General features: G+C 44.9%; 1 protein-coding gene across 2 annotated transcripts; it reads right to left on the bottom strand.

The window, feature by feature from the left end:
- Positions 1 to 68: 68 nt before the first annotated feature.
- Positions 69 to 24443, bottom strand: arhgap19 (Rho GTPase activating protein 19). 2 transcript variants are annotated; one of them, XM_073027104.1, is made up of 12 exons: positions 24411 to 24443; positions 23238 to 23491; positions 17950 to 18030; positions 17229 to 17438; positions 14950 to 15173; positions 13880 to 13966; positions 13318 to 13383; positions 10066 to 10257; positions 7892 to 7987; positions 6312 to 6428; positions 5609 to 5686; positions 69 to 1501 (listed from the first exon to the last, which is right to left on the bottom strand). In XM_073027104.1, the coding sequence occupies exons 1-12, from the start codon at positions 24422 to 24424 to the stop codon at positions 1448 to 1450; spliced, it is 1473 nt and encodes a 490-aa protein (XP_072883205.1). In that variant the 5' UTR covers positions 24425 to 24443; the 3' UTR covers positions 69 to 1447. The 2 variants fall into 2 exon arrangements, with proteins under 2 accessions (XP_072883205.1, XP_072883206.1); XM_073027105.1 differs by having other exon boundaries at positions 69 to 1498.
- Positions 24444 to 25205: the final 762 nt, after the last annotated feature.

The following is a 25205-nucleotide window of genomic DNA, read 5'->3' as shown; positions in this document are numbered from 1 at the left end:
ACTTGCTCGGGCCCTCATGTCAGACTGAAAGAGCCCGGCCTCTAAGTAAAGAATGCCAGAGACTAACAAACAGTGTTGGTATCTTTCATTTTACCAAAAGTGAATTATTGCCTTGTAATACAAAAATATAAACAAAAAGTTCTATTATACATTGCATAAATACAAGCACATGGATGTTAAAAGTTTGGAGGCCATAGCCACTCACAGTACAAAAGATTCACATTATTTCAGAGCCAATTCACACAAACATATGCCAGTTCATTAGCACCAACATTAGACTAACATCACACAGACTCAATTTATGGGGTCTAACAGGCATGCATTGTACAGTGCAATTTAACTGAGCCCATTATATCTCAGTCAACAGATTAAAACCAAGGTCTGGCTAAGACCGATGTGATGTAGAGAAGCAGTTAGATCAGGAATCTGGTCTCCCCGTTCACAAAACCAAGTTTCATTCTCCTCCTATACACCCATGGGCAGCCAGCAAACGCCATAGGCCAATTTAACATGACATTAGTCTAGAATACAGAGACTGGTCTTGGACCTGGTTAATAAGATAGATGCAAGTCCAGCACCCTCAAACAACATATTGATTCAGTAAAAATTAGGTTAAGTATTTTATCAATGGATTTCTATCAGTTTATACTTTCCACTATTATCTCTTGACCTTTAACATCAACCTTCCAACATGACCTCTTCCCATAAGCTCACTGCATCTTCCCCACACCAACACACTAAACTCTCCCGCTGACTTGAAAGTTGTATTTCTCTGCAGGCAGGCAGGAGTGTCTCACTTAAACTGTTACTGACACACCTTTGTACTGCCTGGCCCTGCAAGTCCACAACACAAAATAAAGATCCGTAAATTAATGACATCAGTCAATGGTCTGCTGGGGCAGCTTTGCAAATACTTACTCTAGCTCAGCCTAAGATGCCGTCTAGAAACCTGACCCTCAATGACATGGAAACAATCCACAATTATCTTCACAACACCACCACACTCCTGACTCCCACCCCTCACGCTGATGAGCTTTTGTTTTGGTTGTATGTTTTTCTGTATTAAGACTTAGTGAAAGGTGGTGGTGTATTCTGCACAGGTAGCATTTTATGTAGTAACAGTCAATTATCTAAATGTTCTGGAAACAATTGTCAAAGCAGCAGGCTCATTTTCAGTCACTCACCACATTTCTGCAACTTACCTCTCACACTCACTTCTCACACCCAAGCCCTTTAAATCCACGTATCCAAGCTCATCCCTGGAGATGAGTTGTTTAACCAACGATCCATTGTCCCTTGATATTCATCAGCCAGTTTCATCCCAGACTGCATAAAATTTGTCTTGTTTCCACAGGGAATTAATTCTACAACGTCTTTGTAAACAATATTTCAGTTCACATCAGCGGCCGTCCTGACTCTCGGACGAATCTTCACCATTTTACTGGGTCTACATGGCTGACTCCTGTGTTATGACCATTCGAATCCCTCTGGGCACTTCCTGCTTTTTAGAAGATAAAGAGAGATGCCTGTCAGCTATCACCAGTACAAGTCAGTGCCTGATGCAAGTGCTAGTGTAGGGTTACTCACTTGTGACAGGAAAGGTACCATTATTAACCAGAGGAGCTGGCTTCTAAGGTCTTCTGAAAGTTACTTTAATCAAGGCATGGTGCACATAAACAGATCTTTCTTGAGAAGAGCTGGCTCTGTCAGTAACCTGACTTTGTGTGTCCTTTCATAGGGCAAGGCACCTTGACCACCCACACCAGCTTTTGTAGAAGGTACTACCCAAGAGGTTCACATACCATTTTGAACCTGGACAGTGATTGTTTATAGGGTGTACTCAGTATTGATGACGTACAGTTGCTTGTGTTATTAATTTAGATAGATTGTGTTTGTCTATTATTGTGACATAGATGAAGATCAGACCATACTTTGAGTAATTAATCCAGAAAACCAGGTAATTGCAAAGGGTTCACAAACAATTTCTTGCAACTGTATACCCTGAACCAGTGGATTAATTTCTCCAAAGTTGAAATAAGCTTTCCTTGCCCTTTCAAATCCCAGATGTCCTGATACTTCCTGATTACCAGAAAAGCAGAAAAAACCAAGGAATGGGAATAGATTAGATTTGATAAAGAAGGGCATGGAAATTAAAGCAAAAGAATACAGGTTTTGAAGAGCATTCCCTGGTGGATTGTCAGAAACAAGCCATCAGAAACTTGCACAGCCACCTATGGGCAATCAGCCAGATAGGGCAAAGGAAGCAGACCAGGTGAACCAGATGGGTTTTTCATCCATTATATTTTGAGCACAGTTACAAATAGCAAGCTTTAACTCAAGAATTTGTGTACTCATTTGGAATTCTGTGGCTGCTGGGGTCAGATTTCAGTCCAGGGTCTTGGATCTAATCCAGAAAGATGGCCCATCTATCTATCCTGATCATCCACCCGAGATATTTTACCAGAATATTCCTTAATTCTCTTAAAATCCAGATCTTACCAATCTGTTTTGAGTGAACCCAACTGCCTGAAGCAGAGACAACCTCTCAGCATGTAAAGCTGTGTAAGGACCATTAAGGAAGACAGACCATGACAGAATTCTTCACAGATGTAAAGTGATTAGTCCAAACTGATACCAGTGTCGTAACAAAGAAAGAAAACTATAAAGGGCAGGAATAAGTTGGGTACAACAGATAAACAACTTCATTAAAAAGCATCACAGTAGACTGCACAGCTGCTGTACAGTCTGGACTGGTATATAAAAAAAAATATATAGGAAAAACAATTCAATCTTGGCAAACGAATATTTAAGGATGCACTCAGTCCAACAAGAATCTAATGGATGCCAGGAAGGCAGCAACCCTAAAGAATGTGAATAGATTTTGACAAAGGAGAATGTAGAAATGAAAGCAAAAGGAGAAAAATAATATAGAACATAAAAGTGGACTGTCACAGCTTTTACACAGAAGTAAAAAGATTACTGTAGTTTTTTTTTTCTTTAAACAGTCAAATGGAATTGGAAATGACAAGGCAGAACAAACATTGTGATTCTTCTTTCACAGGAGAGGAATAAACTTATTTCCCAGAAATGTTTGGGAACCAAGAATCTATGAAGGTGAGCAACTAGAGGGAATTAGTGTTGGTGAAGTAGGTGTTTATCACATCACCCCAGAGGGCCCGAGAAGTGGCCATTCACCACTCTATACATACAAGTTTCAAACTGGGACTCTCAAAGGTGGCAGCATTAAATGCTGTACTACTGCACAACTTTGAAAAGTGTTAAGTCCTTGGGCCAGATAATTTGTAACCCGTAATACAAATGGAGATGTACACAGAATCAGAAGATTCATTGGTTAACGCTTTCCACAAGTCTGTTGATAATTGACATTGTCAACTGTAACCCCACTATTTAAAGAGTGTAAACAGAAACCTATTGGCACACTGCTTTACAAACTGACTAGAGTTGAGAGTGTGGATAAGGGAAAATCTTGGATTTTTGGAAGGCCACCAAGAAGTCCCAATTAAAGGGTGGTATATATGTAAAGCAGATGGTATTGGGAGTAACGTACAGGTATAGAAACTTACTTGAGAGAAAACCATAGTACTTTTCCAAGGTGACAGTAATTCAGGTACATTTGTCTCTATTACATATTCATTATTGAATTTGAGAATGATTTCAGAGAAGGTTCCTTTGACCATTTCAAAATGGATTACCTCACAACTTTTCATATTATATAGCATCTACCATGTCCACATCTCCTCAAACCTCTCTACATCCACGTCCACTCTTACAATCGCACCTACTATAGCACTAACTCCCTGCAATTTGAGCGGGAAAAGCTAAAGTCAGATGTTTATCAGTATCACAGCGGAGCAAAGGAAATTAGAGGCATGAGAGAGGAGCTGGCCGAAGTTAATTGGAAGTGGACACCAGCAACGATGACAGTAGAGCAGCAATGACTAGTTTCTGGCAGCAATTCAGAAGGTACAGAATAGATCCATCCCAAAGTAACAGAATTCAAAAGGCAAGATAATACAAACGTAGCTGACAAGGGAAGTCAAAGCCAACATAAAAGCAAAAGGGAAGGCAATGTAATACAGCAAAAATAAGTGGGAAGTCAGAGGGATTGGGAAGTTTTATAAAACCAACAGAAGGCAACTAAAAAAGCCATGGGGGGATATATAAAGGTAAGCTAGCCAATAATATCAAAGAGGAGATAAAAAGTTTTTTCAAATATATAAAGAGTAACAGAGGCGAGAGTGGGTGTTGGACCATTAAAAAATGATGCTGAAAAGGTAATAACGGGGGACAAGGAAGTGGCCGACAGAATAAGTATTTTGCATCAATCTCCACTGTGGAAGACACTAGCGTTCTGCCAGAGGTTCAAAAGTACCCAAGATGGAACTAATTTGACAATTTTCTGTAGCTTCTTTTGCTTCTGTTCAGTAGTCCCCTTCTTCCCTCCCCCCCCCCCCCCCACCAGACGGTGATGTAGCAGATATGCTCACCACAGTATATCTATAGAGGTTTGAGTGTTTCGGGTATCAAACCAATTCTCTTCGAGCTCCAAATGAAATATAGCCGCTGTCTTGCCTTCTTTATAGTTGCATCGATATGCTGGGACCAGGTTAGATCCTCAGAGTTCTTGACTCCCAGGTACTTGAAATTACTCACTCTCTTCTGATCCCTCTAGGAGGACTGGTTCCCTCATCTTACCCTTACAGATGTCCACAATCAGCTCTTTCATCTTAACTGACATTGAGTGCAAGGTGTTGCAAAGTGGCGAGTACATGGAATTTGTTACCAAAGGCAGCTGTGGAGGGCAGGTCATTGGGTGTATTTAAGGTGGAGGTTGATAAGTTCTTGATTAGTTGGGGTGTGAAAGGTTATGGGGAGAAGGAAGGAAAATGGGGTTAAGGGAAATGGATCAGCCATGATGAAATGGTGAGGCAAACTCAATAGCCTGATTAAGCTGATTCTGCTCCTGTCTTATGGAACAGTACTGGTGTAGATATCATATCTAGTCACCTCCGACACATTGATGAGATAGACAATGTATTTTCTAGTCTCCATTCCATAATACATTTGCAGAACCCATAAAGCTTTGAGAGATCATCACTGGAGTGGTCACATTCACTATTGGCTGGGACGTGGGTTGTTGGGTGTTTGGGACCTGGGATCAGCCTTTAGTGCAGTCCTAGACAATATTACTGTTCCCTTATATGCACGTGCTTCTCGTCTCAGCACTGAACATCTTGTCCCTTACTCAACACTCCCCTGTTCTAGACTCACCAATTATAGGAAACAGTTGTGTAACATATGCCTTGTTAAACCCTGCACCTTCCCAATAGATCACCTCTTATAACAAGAGTTCAGACCAATCTCCTTACCAGGCAAGTATCAATCTGTTCTATGCATCCACTTGACAAGGGAATGATGTACTTGTTACCTGTCACCTGGAGCACACCTTGCACCGACTAACCGATTATAGATGAAGTATGCTGGAACGTCTCCACATAGAAGATTTAGAAGGGAGGCTCACTGCCAAATTCATCCTTGATTTTAACTGAACTTCTGATCAAAGTAAAAGAACACAGAATCACATCACCTTCCTCTCACTGAGAATCTCATCTGTTGAATTTGACCGGAGGTGGCTGAAGTGCAGAGATGACAGTTCCACAGGCTTCTGAAACCGGAAACAGCGAGAGTGAGGCATAACTAGGGATTCAAAACCTTTTCTATCTTCCCAGAATAGAGGTTCTGCCAAGACAGACTCTGTCTGTCTCTCAGACTGTACATCCAACGTCCCAGAGCTCGCTTTTCCAAAAACTCCACCCTTACTCATCTGCAACAACCAAAACACATCTGCAGTTCCCAAGTTACCCCACAGCCCCAACCCTTCAGCTCCCCCTCAACACCTCCACTACCCCGTGCAAGATCAGCAATTGTTGCTTACAGTGTGCGCCATCAGGAATGTGTCCTGCTCAAACTTACAAGCACAAATGTGAGGACATCTCTGAAGACCATCTGACCCTGCTGTCTGCGTGCACCATAACCAAGAACAGTCCCCTCCTGCATTTGCAGCCTGCCACCCAGATTTGGATCCTCAGCCCACAGGCCCGTTTTCAACAATCAAGGCACTGCCCAATGAAAGATATTGAGCTCAATCTCTCCCCAAAGCTACTGACTGATCCACATGCATTTCCAGTATCTGCAGTGCTGTTATTGTGCTCAACCCTTCCCTTCCCAGTTCCAACCCCAACGAACAAAACTATTTCCAACCAACAAACTGGCATGTGCTGGAGACTCACCTGTTCCAGATTCTCCTTCCCTTGTTCCCTCGGCTGCTCACAGCTCTGAGTCGCCACATCAGATAGCAGAATCCTGCTCTTTCTTTCTGATGCGTAGTGACCACCTAAAACTTTACGCTGCAGAAGCAAGAAGTGTCAGCAGATTTAGAACACTGCTTCATACCAGAGCGTTCAACAGGTACACAACACCAGAGAGATCCTGATCTTCACACAGAGAAGCTAACTGGACAGTGCTAAAATCTACCTGTGTCCACTCACTGATCCCGAGGACCCAAGCCATTTTATCATCTGCTTCTTGTGCTTCCCGGAAATTAGTTCACAAACTCTGGCATCGCAGACAAGGCCAACATTTGTTCTAACTGCCTGAGAAAGTGGGACGAGCCTCCTACTTTAATCACAGGTGCTCCCAGGGTCACTGGGGTGGATGGCCAGGATTTAGACCCAGAAACAGGAACAAAGCCACATTTCCAAGCCTGAAACCCTGTGACTAAGGGAAGCTTAAGCGGTGGTGTTGCACCTAAAGCTCTTGGGCCAGGTGGAAGAGGCTGTGGCTTTGGAAGGGGTGCTGGAGTAGCCCAGATGAGAAGCAGCAATGCCAAGTGTCATTAGTACACACTGTACCCAGTGTGTACTGGTGGTAGAGGGAGTGAACATGCAGGGCAGGTGGGCAAGTTTGTTCTTCCTGGACAGTCTGTGGTTCTCTCAGGTTGTTAGAGAAAGTGAAGAGCCCTGTCATGTCCCTCATAGATAGTGGAAAGGGTTTCGGGAAATCACATGGTGTGTCACTTGCTACACAATGCCACTTTGATCAATAGCAACAACAGTGTGTGTGTATCAGGTCCACTTCAACTACAGAATGAAAGTATCACTGAATGAGGTGGTAAATTCCCCTTTGTTGCAGAGACTGGAGGTGCAAGTGATATTTACCACCAACCAGCCCTGGTTACCAGTCTTACTAGATTTCTCTTCTTCTCTGAAGGGAACGCCCCCCTCCCCAAACCTGCTCTACAATTGATAACAATTAACACTACAGCACAGAACAGGCCCTTCAGCCCATGCTAAGCTATTATTTTGCTTAATCCCATTAGTTCGCACCTGGACGATAGCCCTCCATAACCCTCCCATATCCACGTACTTATCCAAGCTTATCATAAATGTTGAAATCAAACCTGCAACCACCACTTCTGCTGACAGCTCATTCCACAACCACATTTCAGCTGATCCTCACCCTCGATTCCATGTTTCTGTGTGGCCCTGAAGTCCCTTCATTTGCTGAGCACCCAAGGGTCCTCATGCATGTTGGCAACAAGAACTCCAGATTTACAATTCGCTGCCTGTCCCATACTCTGCCATCCTTCAGCCTATCACATGATTTATTCATGCCATCAGTTATTCACGTTTGGACTAAGCGCCTGCATTAACAGAAAGGCTGAGACACAGGTCAAACCCCACTTACATACCACTGCTTGGTGGTGTGAACATAACTATCCAATCTTCCTATGGACAGGGAATCAAGCTGAAGCCCACCCTGTTTTAATACTTTAACCCACAGTTTGACTGCAGCCCTGTGCTCCTCTTACCTTAATGAGGCCTCCAAACGACCGGGAGCGCACATGCTTCTTGCTTCTGGGCGAAGCAAATCCTTCAGGAGTTCCGGCCACAGAGTTTTTATTAAACTGCAAGGAGGTAGCAATCAGTTTTGTGTAAACAGAGGCATCACAGTAGGCAGCACAACTTGGTAGCGAGGCTCTGAGACCCATTCGATACATTCTGCAGTCACAGTCTTGTACAGCACAGAAAAACGCCCTTCAGCCCACCATATCCATGCTAAACTTCTGGTCTCTTGCTGCATTAGGACTGTATCCTTCTAGTCCTGGTCTGGTTTAAGTTTCTATCTAAATGGTTCAGAGGCCATTTGCTTTCTTCACCACCATACCCACCTATGTCACCACTTTGAACTGTGGACTTGAACAAATAATCAACATTCCTTCGCACCCTACCATTTACTGTACATGTCACGGTCCTAACTAACTTCCCAAAACACAACAGCTCTATTATCAGGATTAAATTTTATTTGCCAACACTCCACCTAAATTCCCAACTGATCTCAGACAACTTCCATATCATTCTCAATCTACTTCAAAGTTCTAAGTAAATTTATTATCAAAGTATTCGTATGTCACCATTCGCAATGCTGAGATGTGTTTTCCTGCAGGCGTACTCAGTAAATCCAATAACCGTAACAGATTCAAAGAAAGACTGCACCCAACAGGGAGGACAACCAGGGTGCAAAAACCAAAATATGCACATAAGGATAGGAAGATGATAGACAGATCAATAAACACGCTTGCAATAAATAAACAAATACCAAGAAAATGAGATTGAGTGTCCTTGACAGTGAGTCCATAGGTTGTGGGAGGAGTTCAGTGAAGCAAGTGAAGGTGAGTGAAGTTACCCCCAGTGGTCAAGAATCTAATTGTTGAAGGGTAATAACCATTCCTGAACCTGGTGTGAGTCCTGAGGCTTCTATACCTTCTTCCTGATGGTAGCAGCGAGAAGAGAGCGTGACCTGGCTAGTGGGGGCCTGATTATGGCTGACGCTTTCCTGTGACAACACTGTGTTTAGTTGTGCTCAGTGGTGGAGTGTGCTTCACTCCTGATGACTGGGCCATATCCACTACTTTGTAGGATTTTCCATCCAAGGGCATTGGTGTTTCTATACCAGGCTGTGATGCAGCCAGTCAATATACTCTCCACCACACATCTGTCAGTGTCCTGGGATCAGGTAACCCGGCCCATGGAAAATATACACTGAAGTGTGACTTTTTTTGCCCTCTAACGCTCCAAAGTCGAGAGGATTATTCACACAGACAAAACAACAGCAGGATTCCCCAGAGCAGCAGCTGGGAGTGGTGTCACAGCACAAAACGCAGTAGCACCTTGTGCTGAGGTGGATAATACCTTGTGGATTGGAACACGTGTATAAGTGATTTCAGTGGACGTAACATTGCAAAGTAGCAACAGGTTAACTATGATGTGCCTAGTCTCCACATGCTGACTGCTGGCACTGTGTTGCAGAAGATATAGCAGAGATCTCTAGCATTTTAAGTACAAACACATCAATGTTTGCTCAAACACCTCGCTCAAAGCTAGTCCCAACAACATTCTCACAACCAACACAGAAGCGAGGCAGTTTCAATTCCCTTGCTCCTTAACCAAAATCTGTGTATGGTCAACCCTATCACAATCGGCCACAGTGTGGCAGAGAGAGCAGTAATGGAGCTAGAGGAGTGTAAACCTGTCCTCCACACCCTCCCTCACCACCACCCAAGGCGTGGACCATTGAGGTAAGGAGTTACAGAACCCTCATCGAGCTCACCAGCTGCTTTTGGTGCTTCCTATGTAGCCTCCTCTACATCAGTAAGGTCAAGTACAGTCAAGAGCACCTACACTATGTCTGTAGCAGTATCCCGAGGTCCAGCTTGAATGCCATTTGAATTCCCCATTCCCGCACTGAACCATCTGTCCTTGGTCTTCTCCACTAACAGTTGAGGCCCAACACAGACTAGACGGGCACAACCTAATGCTGCCCTGCTCAGTCCACCTACCACCTAGTGGACCATCTCACCCCTCCCCTTTGTACCGCTATCGCCCCTCTCAGTCTGATATAGTCGTGCCCTGAAATGTCAATCATTCTATTCCCCACCCCCAACTCCCTGACCTTGCAGCAGATTGTAAACTCTTCCTCCCCTACCTGTCTCACGAGTTTCTTCTTTTTGGCAGAATCAGGCATGTTGCTGACATGCTTAAACAATTCCCTCAGTGCTTCCTCAGTCCGCTGCTGGGTCTCTTCATGCTTCGCCACTGAATGCAGGCGGCTCCGCTTCATACCACTCACCGAAAGCAAATTTGGGCAGTCTGGGATTGGTGTCAGATCCAGGTCATCCTAAACACAAACACAACAGCTGATTAAACATACGATTCAGTCTCTCGCCGATCCCTCCTGAGCATCAGTGGACCCGTGGCCCCCAGGCAAAGGAACAATGCCTTCACACAGGAAGGATGCAAGTGCACCAGGGAGGGTGCAGGGTGATTCACCAGCTGGTGCCTGGGATGGATTTTGATTATGGGTTGGGTGGGGACAGGGAATGTGTAGAACTGGTAGGCAGGAGGCTGAAATAGGACCTGATAAAAGGTACATAGAATTATAAAGGGACTTGAAATTACAAAAGGAATGGATAGAACAGATAGTTAGAAACTTATCCCCATAGCAAAAGTCTAAAGCTGAAAGGCAAAGACTTAGAGGCAAGGTAAAAAGTGAAGAGGAGATCTGAGAAAGGATTCTGCTACCAGAATGAACTGTCTGAGAAATGGTGGATGCAGTTACTCTGACAATATTTAAGTATCTATACAGGGGCATTAGAAGGCTACTGACAGAGTGCTGGCTAACAAAATTACTGTAGATGATTGCCTGGAAGTTGACATGGACAAGGTGAGTTGAAGGGCTTGTTACTATACTGCACAATTGTAACACGATACCTTACAATATCAGATCAAATCCCCTTCCCAATTTCTAACTCTGGCTGCCCTCAGCTGAAAAATATCCTTTCTCCTTGTTGAGCTGCCCACAGAAGAACCAAGGGCACAGAATAGGCTCTGGACCGAGGGACTTCAAAATGTTAATCATCAGCGAACAGGGTGGTCGGCTAGTGTGGCCAGAGTGGGACCAAGGGCACAGAACAGGCTCTTGACTGAGGGACTTCAGCCATAGTGAGACAACTACCCACTGACGGTACACCAGCTCTTCACGGTATCGACAGGTTCTTATAGAAATAAACAAGTATCTTCACCTGTGCTGTAAATCATAAACAAGAGATTCTGCAGATGCTGGAAATCCTGAGCAACGTACACAAAATGCTGGAGGGACTCAGCAAGCTTGACTTGCTGAGATATTCTGTGTGACACACTGCAATGGAAATAATGAGGTGGATTGTGAACCACCTCACATTGCGGTATTGTGGACCATTTAACGTAGGAGATGGTTCAGTTCAGGTTTAATATCATTGACATATGCTGTGAAATTTGTTGTTTTGCAGTAACAAAGTGCAATACATAGAAAAACTATAAATTACAGTAAATACAGTGAAAAAAATATAAAATTAATTAAGTAGAGCCAAAAATAGTGAGGTAGCATTCATGGGTTGGTTCAGAAGAAAGTGTTCATTAAACGCTGAGTGTGGGTCTTCAGACTCCTGTATCTCTTCCTGATGGTAACAATGAGATGAGAAGTATATGTCACTATAACCTGTAAACACATGGCTGACACATCCAAATGTACTGTTACAACCAAGCCAGGAATGAATACTGGAGAATACCAGAACTCACCCAAACACGAGGACAAGGTAAACCTCTGTGCGTGCCACACCCCATGACCCAGAGGAGACGGGGCCGAACAATCCCACAAACAAGAGACATACTACAGTTCTAGCCCCAGCACAGCCATCTGTTAATCAGAATGGACAATTACGCAGCTAATTGGAAGAAAAGTGGCGCAGCCCTGCACACAAGAGCCGAAGACCACAAAAGCACATTTGGACAGAATCGTCAATACACTAATGGTCTTAGAACCAGACAACAATCTGGCAGTAGTGCTGAAGACACCATGCCTCCAGTGTCCATGCAGTTACATTAGCATCTATTTAAGGTGAAAAGTTCCTTTACTGGGCAGCATTTTACCAGATACACAAGCAAACATCTCTGGTAAAACTGAGAATATACAGGGGAAATTATCTGCTGCCAGGTGTTCTGCCTCACAAGGTAGCAGCTGCTGGAGTCAATCAGTTCAATCCCATGCACGCAATATTTGCATAATACTGGTATTGTGTAATATAATCTCCCACAGGAGAGTATCTGAACAAATCCTCTTGAAACAGCAGCTAGGGCACCGAGACCACTGATCCAAGGACAAGTTCAAATCCCGCTAGGGCAGGCAGGGAATTTAAACAAACATGGAATTGCAATCAAAAATCTGGTGTCAGTTACAGCAGCAATGAAAATACTAGGTTAGTGCAAAAATCCACCTCAGATAAATCAGAGAAGGGAATCTGAAAAATCAAAAAAAAACCCACAAAACTGCAGATGCTGTAAATCTGAAATGAAAAGTCAAATAACACTGGGAACACTCAGCAAGTCCGGCAGGGGACACAGAGTTCATGGTTCATGTCAGAGACTGTCAGAAAGAGAAAAAAATTTTAAACGCTAGAGTGTTGCCTCCGATTTTCAGCATCCTGTGTTCACATCTCACAAAACAAAACCTTAATCCCAACTGATTATGGAGCATCTGTGGAGATACTGATTTACCTTTTCAACTTGTAAACTTTCATTTGAAACCAAAACTTAACTGCATGGATGCTGATAGAGACAGAGACAGAATGCATGTCTGTGGCATGTGTTCAGTTCCAATATCCATGGTGGACAACTTTGAGAGACCACAAATCCCATTAGAAGATCCTGAATGCAACTAAGGAGGAAGCAAGCACAGCCCACTCTGACCTCTGTTCAATAACAGAGGTCACTACAGATGTGATGTGCCCAGTTTCTCCCTTACCAATGATCTTTATGTGACACACACAAAATGCTGGGGGAGCTCAGCAGGCCAAGGAGGATCAGCCGACATTTTGGGCCAAGGCCCTTCATAGATGCTGCCCAGCCTGCTGAGTTCCTCCAGCATTTTGTGTGCTGCTTTGATTTCCAGCTCCTGCAGATTTTCTCGTTTTTGATCTTTATGTGACCTCGGTTCCTTCAACACAATAAAGAAATTAGTTAATTTTCAAAGTCAAAGTTTGTATACAGTAGCATATAGTACCTTGAGATTCATTCTTTTGCAGGAAATTACAGGAAAATAAAGAAATACAACAGAATTTATGAAATAATTACTTAAACAAAGATTGACAAACAGCCAATGTGCAAATAAAATACTGAGAAATAAGTGTATGGTAAATTTTACCTTTGAAACTGCAATTTTTGATCCTGTGAACTGTAGTCTGGCAAGTTCCCGGATGTATGCTGGTGCCTAGAGACAAATTGAATGCTTACAAATGTTTAAATTCGTCATAACTAATAAGTAGCATTTAAACTAAAAATCCTAACCTGGAATGCAATTAGGTTTTAGCACTTCCTAATCAGGAAACCCATCCCACTCATTGAGACCCTCTGACCAGCTCTGCAGCCTTAAAATATTAATCCCCAAGATTTTCTCGCCAGATTCACCTGCATAGAAACATCACTAAACACATCAGGCAGCGATACGACAGCAACACTACGTGCTTTATCAGCACCTGCCTTAGTTCCTATTGCAGCAATGCCTAAACAATGGGAGCACCAATTACCCCATCTTCACAGCCTCAGTCACCTTGCCATTACGCCCACTCCTGGGGTGAATCAACAGGGTATTTTAGGTACATGCTGTGTTGCAAACTGACAGACAGTTGAAGAATAAGGTAATTCAAGTTTGTGATTCACTTACAGATCTAGCTTCCTTCATTCTGAAACATGCTGTATTTCCTTACCCGGAAAAGCTTCTGGGAATGTTTAATCAGGAATGCCACACTATTATTCAGCTTGGTGATATTCTCCTGGAGATCAGCAGCAACCAACTGTTCAGATCAGGAAAAGGTGAAGAGAACCGGAAGGAGAAATAAAAGTGAAGGGTCAGAGACAACAAGCCATAAATCAACTGCAACACACACAAAATGCTGGAGGAACTCAGCAAGTCAGGGAGCATCTATGGAAATGAATAAACAGTTGACTTTTCAGGCTGAGACCCTTCTTCAGGACTGAAAGGGAAGGGAAAAACACCAATTAAAAAGGTGCAGGGAGGGACAGGAGGATACCTAGAAGGTGATATGTAAAGCCTTCTAGCTAGAGTTGATTGTCAACAAGGAGATGTTATTTTCAATCTGCACAAACTGGTCTCCCAGTGAGGAAGTCGAGGGAGTTACACGGGCTCAGGTTCTAGAGCTTTTTGATTAGAACTGAGGTAGGACTGTGTTGGACGTTGAGCTGCAGCCTGACATATGTATTGTTATTATCCAGGTGATCCAAGGCCAAGTGGAGAGTCAGTGAGATTGCATCTGCTGTAGACCTATTGCGGTGATTGGTAAAGTGCAGCGTCCAGGTCCTTTAGTTCCAGCCACGATCAATCTCTCAAAGCACTTATCACAGTAGATGTGAGTGCCACTGGGCAAGAGTCATTGAGGTAGCTTCCCCTCCTCTCCTTGCGCAGATATGACTGTTCTCTTTTGAAGCAGGTGGGAACTTCTGACTGCAGCAGTGACAGATCAAAGATATCCTTGAACACTCTTTAAAGTTGTTTGGCACAGAACGGGGAGAAGGCCGTAGATTGGGGTTGGGAGAGATAATAAATCAGCCATGATGGAATAGTGGCACAGACTCATTGACCAAACTCTGCTCCTTTAACTTATGGTCTATTATGATCTTAGGCTTGGTATCAAAAATAAAGCTAAAGCACACAGTATACAGGAAAGAAATGTCAAATAAGTATCTAAGCATGTAATCTATAGGAATGAGTTGTTAACAAAGGATGTTATGAAATACTGAGGACACAAACATCGCTTACATTTCTGGGCCAGATGATGTGCGGGGCAAACATTAGTGCCAGGTTGGAGGCAGACATCTTGTTCCTGTGCTGTTGTTTGGCAGTGTGGTACAGCAGGTCTAACAGTAACTTCAACAAGTTCCGACTAGCCGAGGGTAACAACAGCAACAGCAGTTGGAGAGCCTCAATCCGACGCTCCTTGTCAGGGATGGGCTTTTTCCCCGTGGCATCAAACACCATTAGACCTAGTGATGAGGGAAGAAATGGCAATAACAAGTCAACATCCGAAAACAGAAATTTATTCAACAACGAACCTGTGGAAGGAATTCAGTGGGTTGAGTAGCATCTGTTGGGAGTGCAACTGTTGGCATTTGAGGGTGAGCCATTGCATTAGGGATAAGGGTGTGGAGAAAGCCAGCCAGTATAAAAGGTAGGGGTGTGGAAAGAGTGGTGAGATAACGATCAGTAGATGTTTGGCGGACCAAGGAGAGGCAAATGTAGATGGACACAGGTAGGGGAGGGAGTGGTAGAGTTTGGAGACAGATACAGATGGATGATAGGTGGAAGCAGATAAAACAAAAGGACAGATGGAGAGAGGTGTGGAGAGGGCAGAGTGGAAATTGAGACAAATAAAATACACAAAATGCTGGCAGAACTCAGCAGGCCAGACAGCATCTATGGGAGGAGGTAATAACAACGTTTCGGGCCGAAACCCTTCATCAGGAGTGAAGTAACATGGGATGGTCGAGGGGGGAGGGATAAAGTAGAGAGCTGGGAAGTGATAGGCTGGAGGGAAATGGGCTAGGGTGAAGGTGGAGAATTATGGGAAATAAAAGAGAAAGAAAGGTAGGGCTGGTGGGGGGGGAGAGATTATAGTGAGGGGGGTAAAAGAGAGAGAACCAGACTAAAATTATAGATGGGGATGGGGTAAAGGGGGGAAGCAGGGGTATCAACGGAGGTCTGTGAGTTGAATGTTCGTGCCAGCAGGTAGGAGGCTACCTAGGCGGGAGATAAGGTATTGCTCCATCGACCTGCGTGTGGCCTCATCTTGACGGTAGAGGAGGCCATGGACAGATATGTGGAGTGGGAGTGGTCTGTGGAATTGAAGTGTGTGGCCACAGGGAGATCCCGCCACGCTGGAGGACTGAGTGCCGGTGTTCGGCGAAACGGTCTCCCAGTCTGCAGTGGGTCTCCCCAATGTATAAATGGCCACATACAGTATATCACCCCAGTTGACTCGCAGGTGAAGTGGTGCCTCACCTGAAAGGACTGTCTGGGGCCTGGGATGGTGGTGAGGGAAGAAATGTGGGGGCAGGTGTAGCACTTCTTCCGTTTGCAGGGGTGAGTGCCCGGAGGGAGGTCCGTGGGGAAGGATGGGGGGGATGAATGGACAAGGGAATCGCGTAGGGAGTGATGGAGTGATCCCTGCGGAAAGCCGAGTGGGGGGGGGGGGGGGGGGGAGGGGAAGATGTGTCTGGTGGTGGGATCACGTAGGAGGTGGCGGAAGTTACGGAGGATTATATGTTGGATCTGTAGGCTGGTAAGGTGATAGGTGAGGACCAGGGGGACTCTATCCCTGGTGGGTTGGCGGGGGGATGGGGTGAGGGCAGAGATGCGTGAAATACAGGACACGCGATGGAGGGCAGAGTTGATAGTGGACGAAGGGAAGCCCCTTTCTTTAAAAAAGGAAGACATCTCCTTTGTCCTAGAATGAAAGGCCTCACCCTGAGAGCAGATGCGGTGGAGGCGGAGGAATTGAGAGAAAGGGATAGCATTTTTTCCCTAGAATGAAAGGTCTCAATTGAGAAATTGAGACAGGAGGGTTTGAGGTGGAGAAGTGGGTGGGGGGGGGGGGGGGGAAGAACAAGAAAACCCAACTACTCCCTGCAACTGGGGTCATCTCTAACATACAGCCCGCAGTGCCCTGTAAGTGGAGCTACATTAATTCAAATAAAACCCTTTTTCTTTTATAATCCAATTTCCCTGCTCAGATTCCAGTTGGAGATCTACCCTTACACTGGAAACCAGAGGCACACTACCATGCACTACCAGCTTGCACTTAAACAGATCCCACACTCCACTCTTTATCTATAATCCTGGCTACTCAGTTCACTGGGACATGGGTTACTGGAAACTATGAGGAAAGAAGTGCTAGCTTCCAATTGTACTTATCCACTGCTTAGTATCATTGACATTTCAAATCAGGTTAAGAGAATTTAACAGTAAAACTTTTTTTAATCGCCTCGATATCTACAGTCCACAATCCCCTGCTCCCAGTAAGTACCACTCACTCAGTGTACCTGCTATTTTGAGGTGGGCATTAAAGTGCCGATGACTGAGAAGTGGTTCTGGAAGCTCCCCAAGGAACATTTTCAGCAGAGTGGCTACGTCATTTGGATGAAATTCCCCAGAATCCAGGTCTACGTCTGCTCCAGTGTTTAAGGCTTCCTTCAGGGTCTGCTGTCGCACGATATTCCCAGGAACACGAAACAGGCCCTCTACATGGAGATCTGTGCAGAAAGAGGGGAGTAAGTGGCAGAAAAGGCTGGGTGTGAAACACAGCAAAAAACTAAAACAGAAAAGCGTTCAGAATCATGTTTCATTTTTACATTTGTTATCTGATAGCGGTGCAATGAATTGAATGAGCAGCAGTAAACCTTCAATTATAACAAAGAACCATCTTCAGATCGTTACAGAAATGTGAGAAGCGGAAACAATTCTGTGAAGAGAAATGACACCGTGATATTGCATTGCCTTTCAGTTGGTTCAGTCCAGCCTGTGAACTGCTCGGGGGCCAGACAAAAGTAAGAACACACAAGGACTCAAATATCACAACAGGAACATGGCAAAAAGGAGCTACAAGAGCAAGAGGACGATTGCAAACACAGGACAGAGCTGTACTGAGGCAGAAAGAGAAAACAGAAAGGTGGCAGTCAGAGAGATACCCCAAGGTGGGGAAGAAAAGATGGGGGAGAATGCAGCAAACATTTTACTAATGTGAGCTGTAGTTCTTGCACTTACTTTTGTAAAGATATTCAATGAGCTGATAAACCTGAGCGATTCCCTCTTCTGTCAGTGGAGCTCCAAATACAACTCCCTTTTCTGAAAGTGAGAACACTGAATGGTTTACTGAATCCCCATGTAGAGATCAAATGTGCGTATTCACATCACAGACCCAGATACAGAACTCCTCTTAATGAAGCAGCAACACAGGTTTGGAACATGACATCTGGGCCACACAAAACTGAAATATACAAGTGCTGCCGGCCATGGCCACAGCCAGCCTGCAGACCGGAGCAGTGAGCCAAACGCTGGCCAGTGGTAACTCCGGGATACTGAAGCTGGAGGATTCAGTGATGGTGAGGTCACTGCATGTCAGGGGGTGAGAGCTGGATTTTCTCTTGTTGAATACTATCAACGCCCGGCACTGCCAACTATAAACCCAGGCCTGGACATTGTCTGGGTCTTGCCACATTTGGTTACAGATTACAATGCAAATGTTCTGGATTAAAGTTCAAAGTACATTTAGTATCAAGTACGCATACTTTATACAACCTTGAGGCAACCACAAAACAAAGAAACCCAAAAGAACCCATTAAAAAAAAGACTGTCAAACACATGCAGGAAAAAAAAAATGAATTGTGTAAACAATAAAAGTAACATTCAGAACTAAGGTTCATGAAAGTGAGTCCACAGACACGAAGACAGGCATCGCTGCAGCAGATTCACAAGGCCACAGCCTCAGTTCAACACAGAGCCGAGTAAACCTCGTGGAGCAGAGAGCTGAACTGGCTCGTCCCTGCAACGACACCCTGAACTTTTCAATCTGGCTCAGCGTTTAAATCATTCAAACCTCGGGTCAATCCTCGCTCTCGGGCCCGGGCCCTGTGCCTCACCTCAAATTACCTCCAAGTCCATTGCACCAACGGCCAAACAGTGGTTCATTCCCCGCTCTCTAGCCTACACCCCACCACCTCAATTCAGCCCTTGCACACCATGCAGCAACTGTCCTGCACCTTCGAGACTTCAGTTCACACTGCAAAAATGCCAAGTCATAAGGCAGTTCGACACACAACGGAAAACTCCGTACGACTCCGAAAGGGAAAATACAGGCTATTGATCGCAGTGATCATGTACCACAATAAGTGTTATTAATAAAGTAGTTAGTTGTCCTCTGTTTTGTTTGCTGCTGGCAAGTAGTCGCTGAGCTTCACCAGAGCCACCTCAAACCAGAAGGTTTCAAAACAAACACGGAAAACATTCGGGTTAGGCAGCATTTCTACACAGATAATGCAGAGGGTAGGGAGAAACCATACGCATCAGAGGTACAAAAGGATTTGGGAGTGCTTGTGCAGGATTCTCTAAAGATTAATTTGCAGTTTGAGCCTTTGGTGAGAAAGGCAAATGCAATGTTAGCATTAATTTCAGAGGCACTAGTATATAAAAGCAGGGATGTAATTGGAGTAACGTGAGCTGTTTTGGGTCCTTTATCTAAGGAAAGATGTGCTGGTACTGAACAGGATTCAGAGAAGGTTCATGAGAATTAATCTAGGAATGAAAGGGTTAACATATGAGTAGTAAGTGCTGCTGCTCATTTTCTGGCTGCACTTTCGTCCCGCGCTCCTCATATACGGGTACCCGGTCCAGAATGGGGTGAGTCATGAGGAGTTCCTGGTGGGCTTGCTCCTGGGGCCCAGCCAAGATGGCCATTTATGTGTCTAGGTGGCGGAAAGTGGAGGTCTCTGCCCAGGCTAACTGCCGACCCCTTTTCCAAGGATATGCTTGTGTCCTGCTGTCCTTGCAGAGGGATATGCGGTTGTAGTGGGTACTTTGGGGGATTTCTAGGAGTGGTGGACCACCAGTGAGTCGAAAATTTAACGGAGAGTAGTGATGATATCTGAATCTGAATGTCTTCACTGTCTTGCAAATACTGAATGTCCATACCTTGTGATTGTTATGCAGATAGACTTTTATAGTTTTGTTAAAAAAAAAAGTGCTTGATGGCTCTGGACTGTACTCACTGGAGTTTAAAAGAATGAGAAGGATCTTACTGAAACCCATCAAATACTGAAAAGTCAAGATAGAGTGGGTGTGGAGAGGATGTTTCCCATTGTGGGAGGGGTCTAGGACCAGAAGGCACAGCCTCAGAATAGAGGGACATTCATTAAATTCATTTATTTAAAGTATTGGTTGATAGCTTCTTGATTAGTCAGGGTGTCAAAAGTTAGAAACATAGAAAACCTAGAGCACAATACAGGCCCTTCGGCTCACAAAATTGTGCTGAACATGTCCCTACCTTAGAAATTACTAGGCTTACCTATAGCCCTCGATTTTTCTAAACTCCATGTACCTATCCAAAAGTCTCTTAAAAGACCCAATCGTATCCGTCTCCACCACCGTTGCTGGCAGTCCATTCCACGCACTCACCACTCTCTGAGTAAAAAAACTCAGGGACATCTCCTCTGTCCCTACTCCCCAGCACCTTAAACCTGTGCCCTCTTGTAGCAACCATTTCAACACTGGGAAAAAGCCTCTGACTATCCACATGATCAATGCCTCTTGTCATCTTATACACCTCTATCAGGTCACCTCTCATCCTCCATCACTCTAAGGAGAAAAGGCCGAGTTCACTCACCCTATTCTCATAAGGCATGCTCCCTAATCCTGGCAACATCCTTGTAAATCTCCTCTGCACCCTTTCTATAGCTTCCACATCCTTCCTGTAGTGAGGCAACCAGAACTGAGCACAGTCCTCCAAGTGGGGTCTGACCAGGGTCCTATATAGCTGCAACATTACCTCTCGGCTCCTAGTTACAGTGTGACAGCAGGAGAATGGGGTTGAGAGGGGCAATAAATCAGCCATGAAGGAATGGTGGAGCAGACTCAATGGGCTGAATAAATTAATTTTGCTCTCGTGTCTTACAGTCTCATGCTGCTGGTGGAATTTTGTTCAAGATGCCAGAAACAGCAATGGATGATTCGTTGATAATGAAGGATCAGAGAAACTCAGTCCTTGTTCTGAGACAGCATGAGAGCAGAGGTGTAGGAACCTGGCAACATGAGTTTGAGGGCTCTGACAATGTCAGAGGTACAGTTGAAGTTAGAAGTTTACATACTCCTAGGTTGATTAAAACTCATTGTTCAACCACTCCACAGATTTCATATTAGCAAACTATAGTTTTGACAAGACATTGAGGACATCTACTTTGTGCATGACACGAGTAATTTTTCCAACAATTGTTTACAGATAGATTATTTCACTGTTAATTGACTATATCACAATTCCAGTGGGTCAGAAGTTTACAAACAAAATTAAAAGAAATCAGCCAAGACCTCAGAAAAAAAAAATTATGGACCTCCACAAGTCTGGTTCATCTTTGGGAGCAATTTCCAGACGCCTGAAGGTACCATGCAGCCTTCATACTGCTCAGGAAGGAGACGCATTCTGTCTCCTAGAGATGAACATACTTTGGCATGAAAAGTGCAAATCAATCCCAGAACAACAGCAAAGGATCTTGTGAAGATGCTGGCAGGAACAGGTAGACAAGTATCTATATCCACAGTAAAACGAGTCCTATATCAACATAACCTGAAAGGCTGCTCAGCAAGGAAGAAGCCACTGCTCCAAAACCGCCATAAAAAGGCCAGACTACAGTTTGCAAGTGCACATGGGGACAAAGATCTCACTTTTTGGAGAAAAATCCTCTGGTCTGATGAAACAAAAATTGAACTGTTTGGCCATAATGACCATCGTTATGCTTGGAGGAAAAAGGGTGAGGCTTGCAAGCTGAAGAACACCATCCCAACCGTGAAGCGGGGGGTCGGCAGCATCATGTTGTGGGGGTGCTTTGCTGCAGGAGGGACTGGTGCACTTCACAAAATAGATGGCATCATGAAGAAGGAAAATTATGTGGATATATTGAAGGAACATCTCAAGACATCAGGCAGGAAGTTAAAGCTCAGTCGCAAATGGGTCTTCCAAATGGACAATGACCCCAAGCATACCTCCAAAGTTGTGGCAAAATTGCTTAAGGACAACAAGGTCAAGATATTGGAGTGGCCATCACAAAGCCCTGACCTCAATCTGATAAAAAATTTGTGGGCAGAACTGAAAAGGCGTGTGCGAGCAAGGAGGCCTACAAACCAGTTCTATCTGAAGGAATGGAACAAAATTCCAGCAACTTATTGTGAGAAGCTTGTGGAAGGCTACCCAAAACGTTTGACCCAAGTTAAACAATTTAAAGGCAACACTATCAAATACTAACAAAGTGAATGTAAACTTCTAACCCACTGGGAATGTGATGAAAGAAATAAAAGCTGAAATAAATAATTCTACTATTATTCTGACATTTCACATTCTTAAAATAAAGTAGTGATCCCAACTGACCTAAGATAGGGAATGTTTTCTAGGATTAAATGTCAGGAATTGTGAAAAACTGAGTTTACATGTATTTGTCTAAGGCATATATGTCAAACTCAAGGCCCGCGGGCCAAATCCGGCCCGCGGTGGAATTATCTTTGGCCCGCGAGATAATATCTAATTACTATTAAAGCTGGCCCCAGTAATCGAAGCGCCTATGGCATATGATATGGCTAATGCTGAGTTTATTCAGGTACCAGGTTTTCAGGGTTTTTAGTGTTTATTCGGCAGTCTTCTTCATAAGAAACGGAATTTGTAAAGTGAAACACTTTGTAGTTATAGCAGAGACTGAGACACATGAGAGCAGGCTGAAAAAACGGAGGCAACGAAAGCTGCGTTCGCACGCGTCCGACTGATCCAGCCCGCATGAAGCTGCATTTTGCTCAATCTGGCCCGTGACCTAAAATGAGTTTGACACCCCTGGTCTAAGGTCTATGTAAACTTCTAATTTCAACTGCACCTACACGGCAGATACAAGAGGGGCAGCTGGAAAACAGAATGGAGACTTTTATTTAAAGGTAGGGTGGGGGAAGGTATAGCTGAGTTAACTCCGCAAGCCTGTGGCTTTGGAATGGATGTCTGTCACTAACCTATCCCCGAAAAGGAGATCAAGAGACAGAGACAAAGGTAGGCCCTGTGAAGGTGAGTTGAATGCTTTGCAGAGTACCTTCATTCAGTGTGTGTGGCAACCCCGAGATTCCTGTCGCCTGACACTCAATTCCCCCTCCCACTCTGATCTTTGTGGTCCCTACAGTGATATGACATGAGGTGGCATGGTAGCAATATAAACAAATATCAACGTCAGAGTGCAGACTATCAATGAATTGATCCTTGTGCTGTGGGGCAACAAATAATCTGTCCGACATTTAATCAAGATGCTGCCACTGACCTTTGCGCTTCAGGAAATTAAATGAGCGGAAGAAACTGGTGTTAGTTGGCAACTTGGGCTCCTCATCACCAATGAGCTGCGAAAATTCTGTGCCAGGCAGGTCAATTAGGCGTGTCAGATTGCTCACAACTAGCTCTAGAAAGACTTCCGGCTTCTCATGACGAAGTTTTTCCACAAAGAAGTCTGGATCAAAGATGATGGGCTTCCTGTGAGGTGATGGTTCAGTGCTGATCACAATATTACAGGTGGTGTCCCTGTCACGGAGAGATGAATTGGTTTTTTTTGTTAATGAGGCCACCTGGAGACTAAATTCTGCAACAACCAAACTAGGATGGTCACCAGCATGGGCAAATGCAGAGCTCAGTGACAGCTATATTGTTGGGAAGCGTTTCATGGTCGAAAAGAGCATGGCAAAGAGAGGGGTGACCCTGGGCAGGGTCACTCTTTGGTCCCAGAGGCAAGCAATGCTGCTGCTCTTCCCACCTCTTCCACTGCTCACCCACAGAACTGCCACCAAGGTCCAACCATCTTGCTCATTCCATCACCCTTTCTGTCTCCTCCCTTACCTGCTGTCCTCCAGTCCTCTTTCCCTTAATCATCCCCTACCACACCTCCCTTCTTCATTCTACTTGTCCCTTCCCTAGCGCTACCTGACCCAATCTGTTATCTCCCTTTACCATCCTCTGAACCTCCCTTCCCTGTATCTACTCACACTTCCTCCCGCTCTTTTCCCCACCCCCTCTACACCTCAACCCTGAAACCCTTTCCCGAATGTATTTCAGGAACTACAATGTTACGGGTGTGAGAACTCTCTGTCCTGTCATCCGCCCAGTCTCCCCCTCACCCATGCCCCACCTCCCTCCATGTCCTTGTTAATCCACCTCCACAGATGCCTCTCCCAACCCCATCTCGTACACCTCCCCTAACCCCTCCCACCCATCTCTCCCTGTCCCCCTTCTCTTAGCCCCGGCTGTAAACCCCATCTCTCATACTTCCCCTCCTCCCGCCCCCGGCCGTATACCGCTCTTACACCCAGCTCCCCTCCCATACCTTTTTTATCCTATAGCCCCCATGCCCCACCTCCTCTTTCCCCATTCCTGTTCTTGTTCCGGTCCCCGTCCCTCCTCCGACCATGTCCCCCACAACTCCCACCTCCCCGCTCCTCTTTCTCACCCCGGATCCTCCATCTTGAGCCACAGAGTAGCCGTTGACCCTCCACTCCCATTGGTGCGTTTGAAATTTGCGCCATTGCGTGGGGGGCGTGACTTCGTGTGTCCGCACACGCTGCTGAAACGCGCCTGCGTGCTTTGGCGTAGAGCGGTCTGGGAATTGGAGTTTACTGGAAGGGGGGTGGAGGTGCAGTTGCGAAAGTCGGGTCTGGAATACCCTGCCTTGCTCGGGTAGTAAGTTCCAGATTTCACCAGCCATCTCGGTGGAAAGAAAACCTCAAATCCCCTCTAAACCTACCATCTTAAAACTATGCCGTCTGGTTATGGACGTCTTTGCCACGGAGAAGCCTTAACGATGCCTATCATAATCTTATATACTTAATAAGGTTTCCTCTAAGGAAAACAGACCCGGCCTCTGCGCTAACTGAAACGCTCCATCCCAAACAACTTTTTAGTTCATCTCCTCTGCGCCCTCTCCAACATAATCATATCGGTCCACCTAAGGAATGCACACAACACTCCACCACCGTTTTATAAAATGGTACTACAATCACCCTGCCTTACCTTCCATACCACAGCAAATGAAGGCGGCATTGCGTTCATCTTGGGTTGCTGCCTTCATGTATATTTAGATTTTTTTCACTAAGGACCCCCTGCCCCTCACTATTTCCAAAGACCCGACTGTTGATTGCACTGTACATGTCTCAACCTCATTATTCTTCCCCAACTACCTGGTCTTTAATTACACCACCTTACACCTTTATAACCAGTGCAACTTGCTCTGCCCCTTTGTGTGTTG

Source organism: Hemitrygon akajei, chromosome 23 (assembly GCF_048418815.1).
Source record: "Hemitrygon akajei chromosome 23, sHemAka1.3, whole genome shotgun sequence".
NCBI classification, from domain to species: Eukaryota; Metazoa; Chordata; class Chondrichthyes; order Myliobatiformes; family Dasyatidae; genus Hemitrygon; species Hemitrygon akajei.
This window is presented reverse-complemented; position numbering and strand designations above follow the sequence as displayed.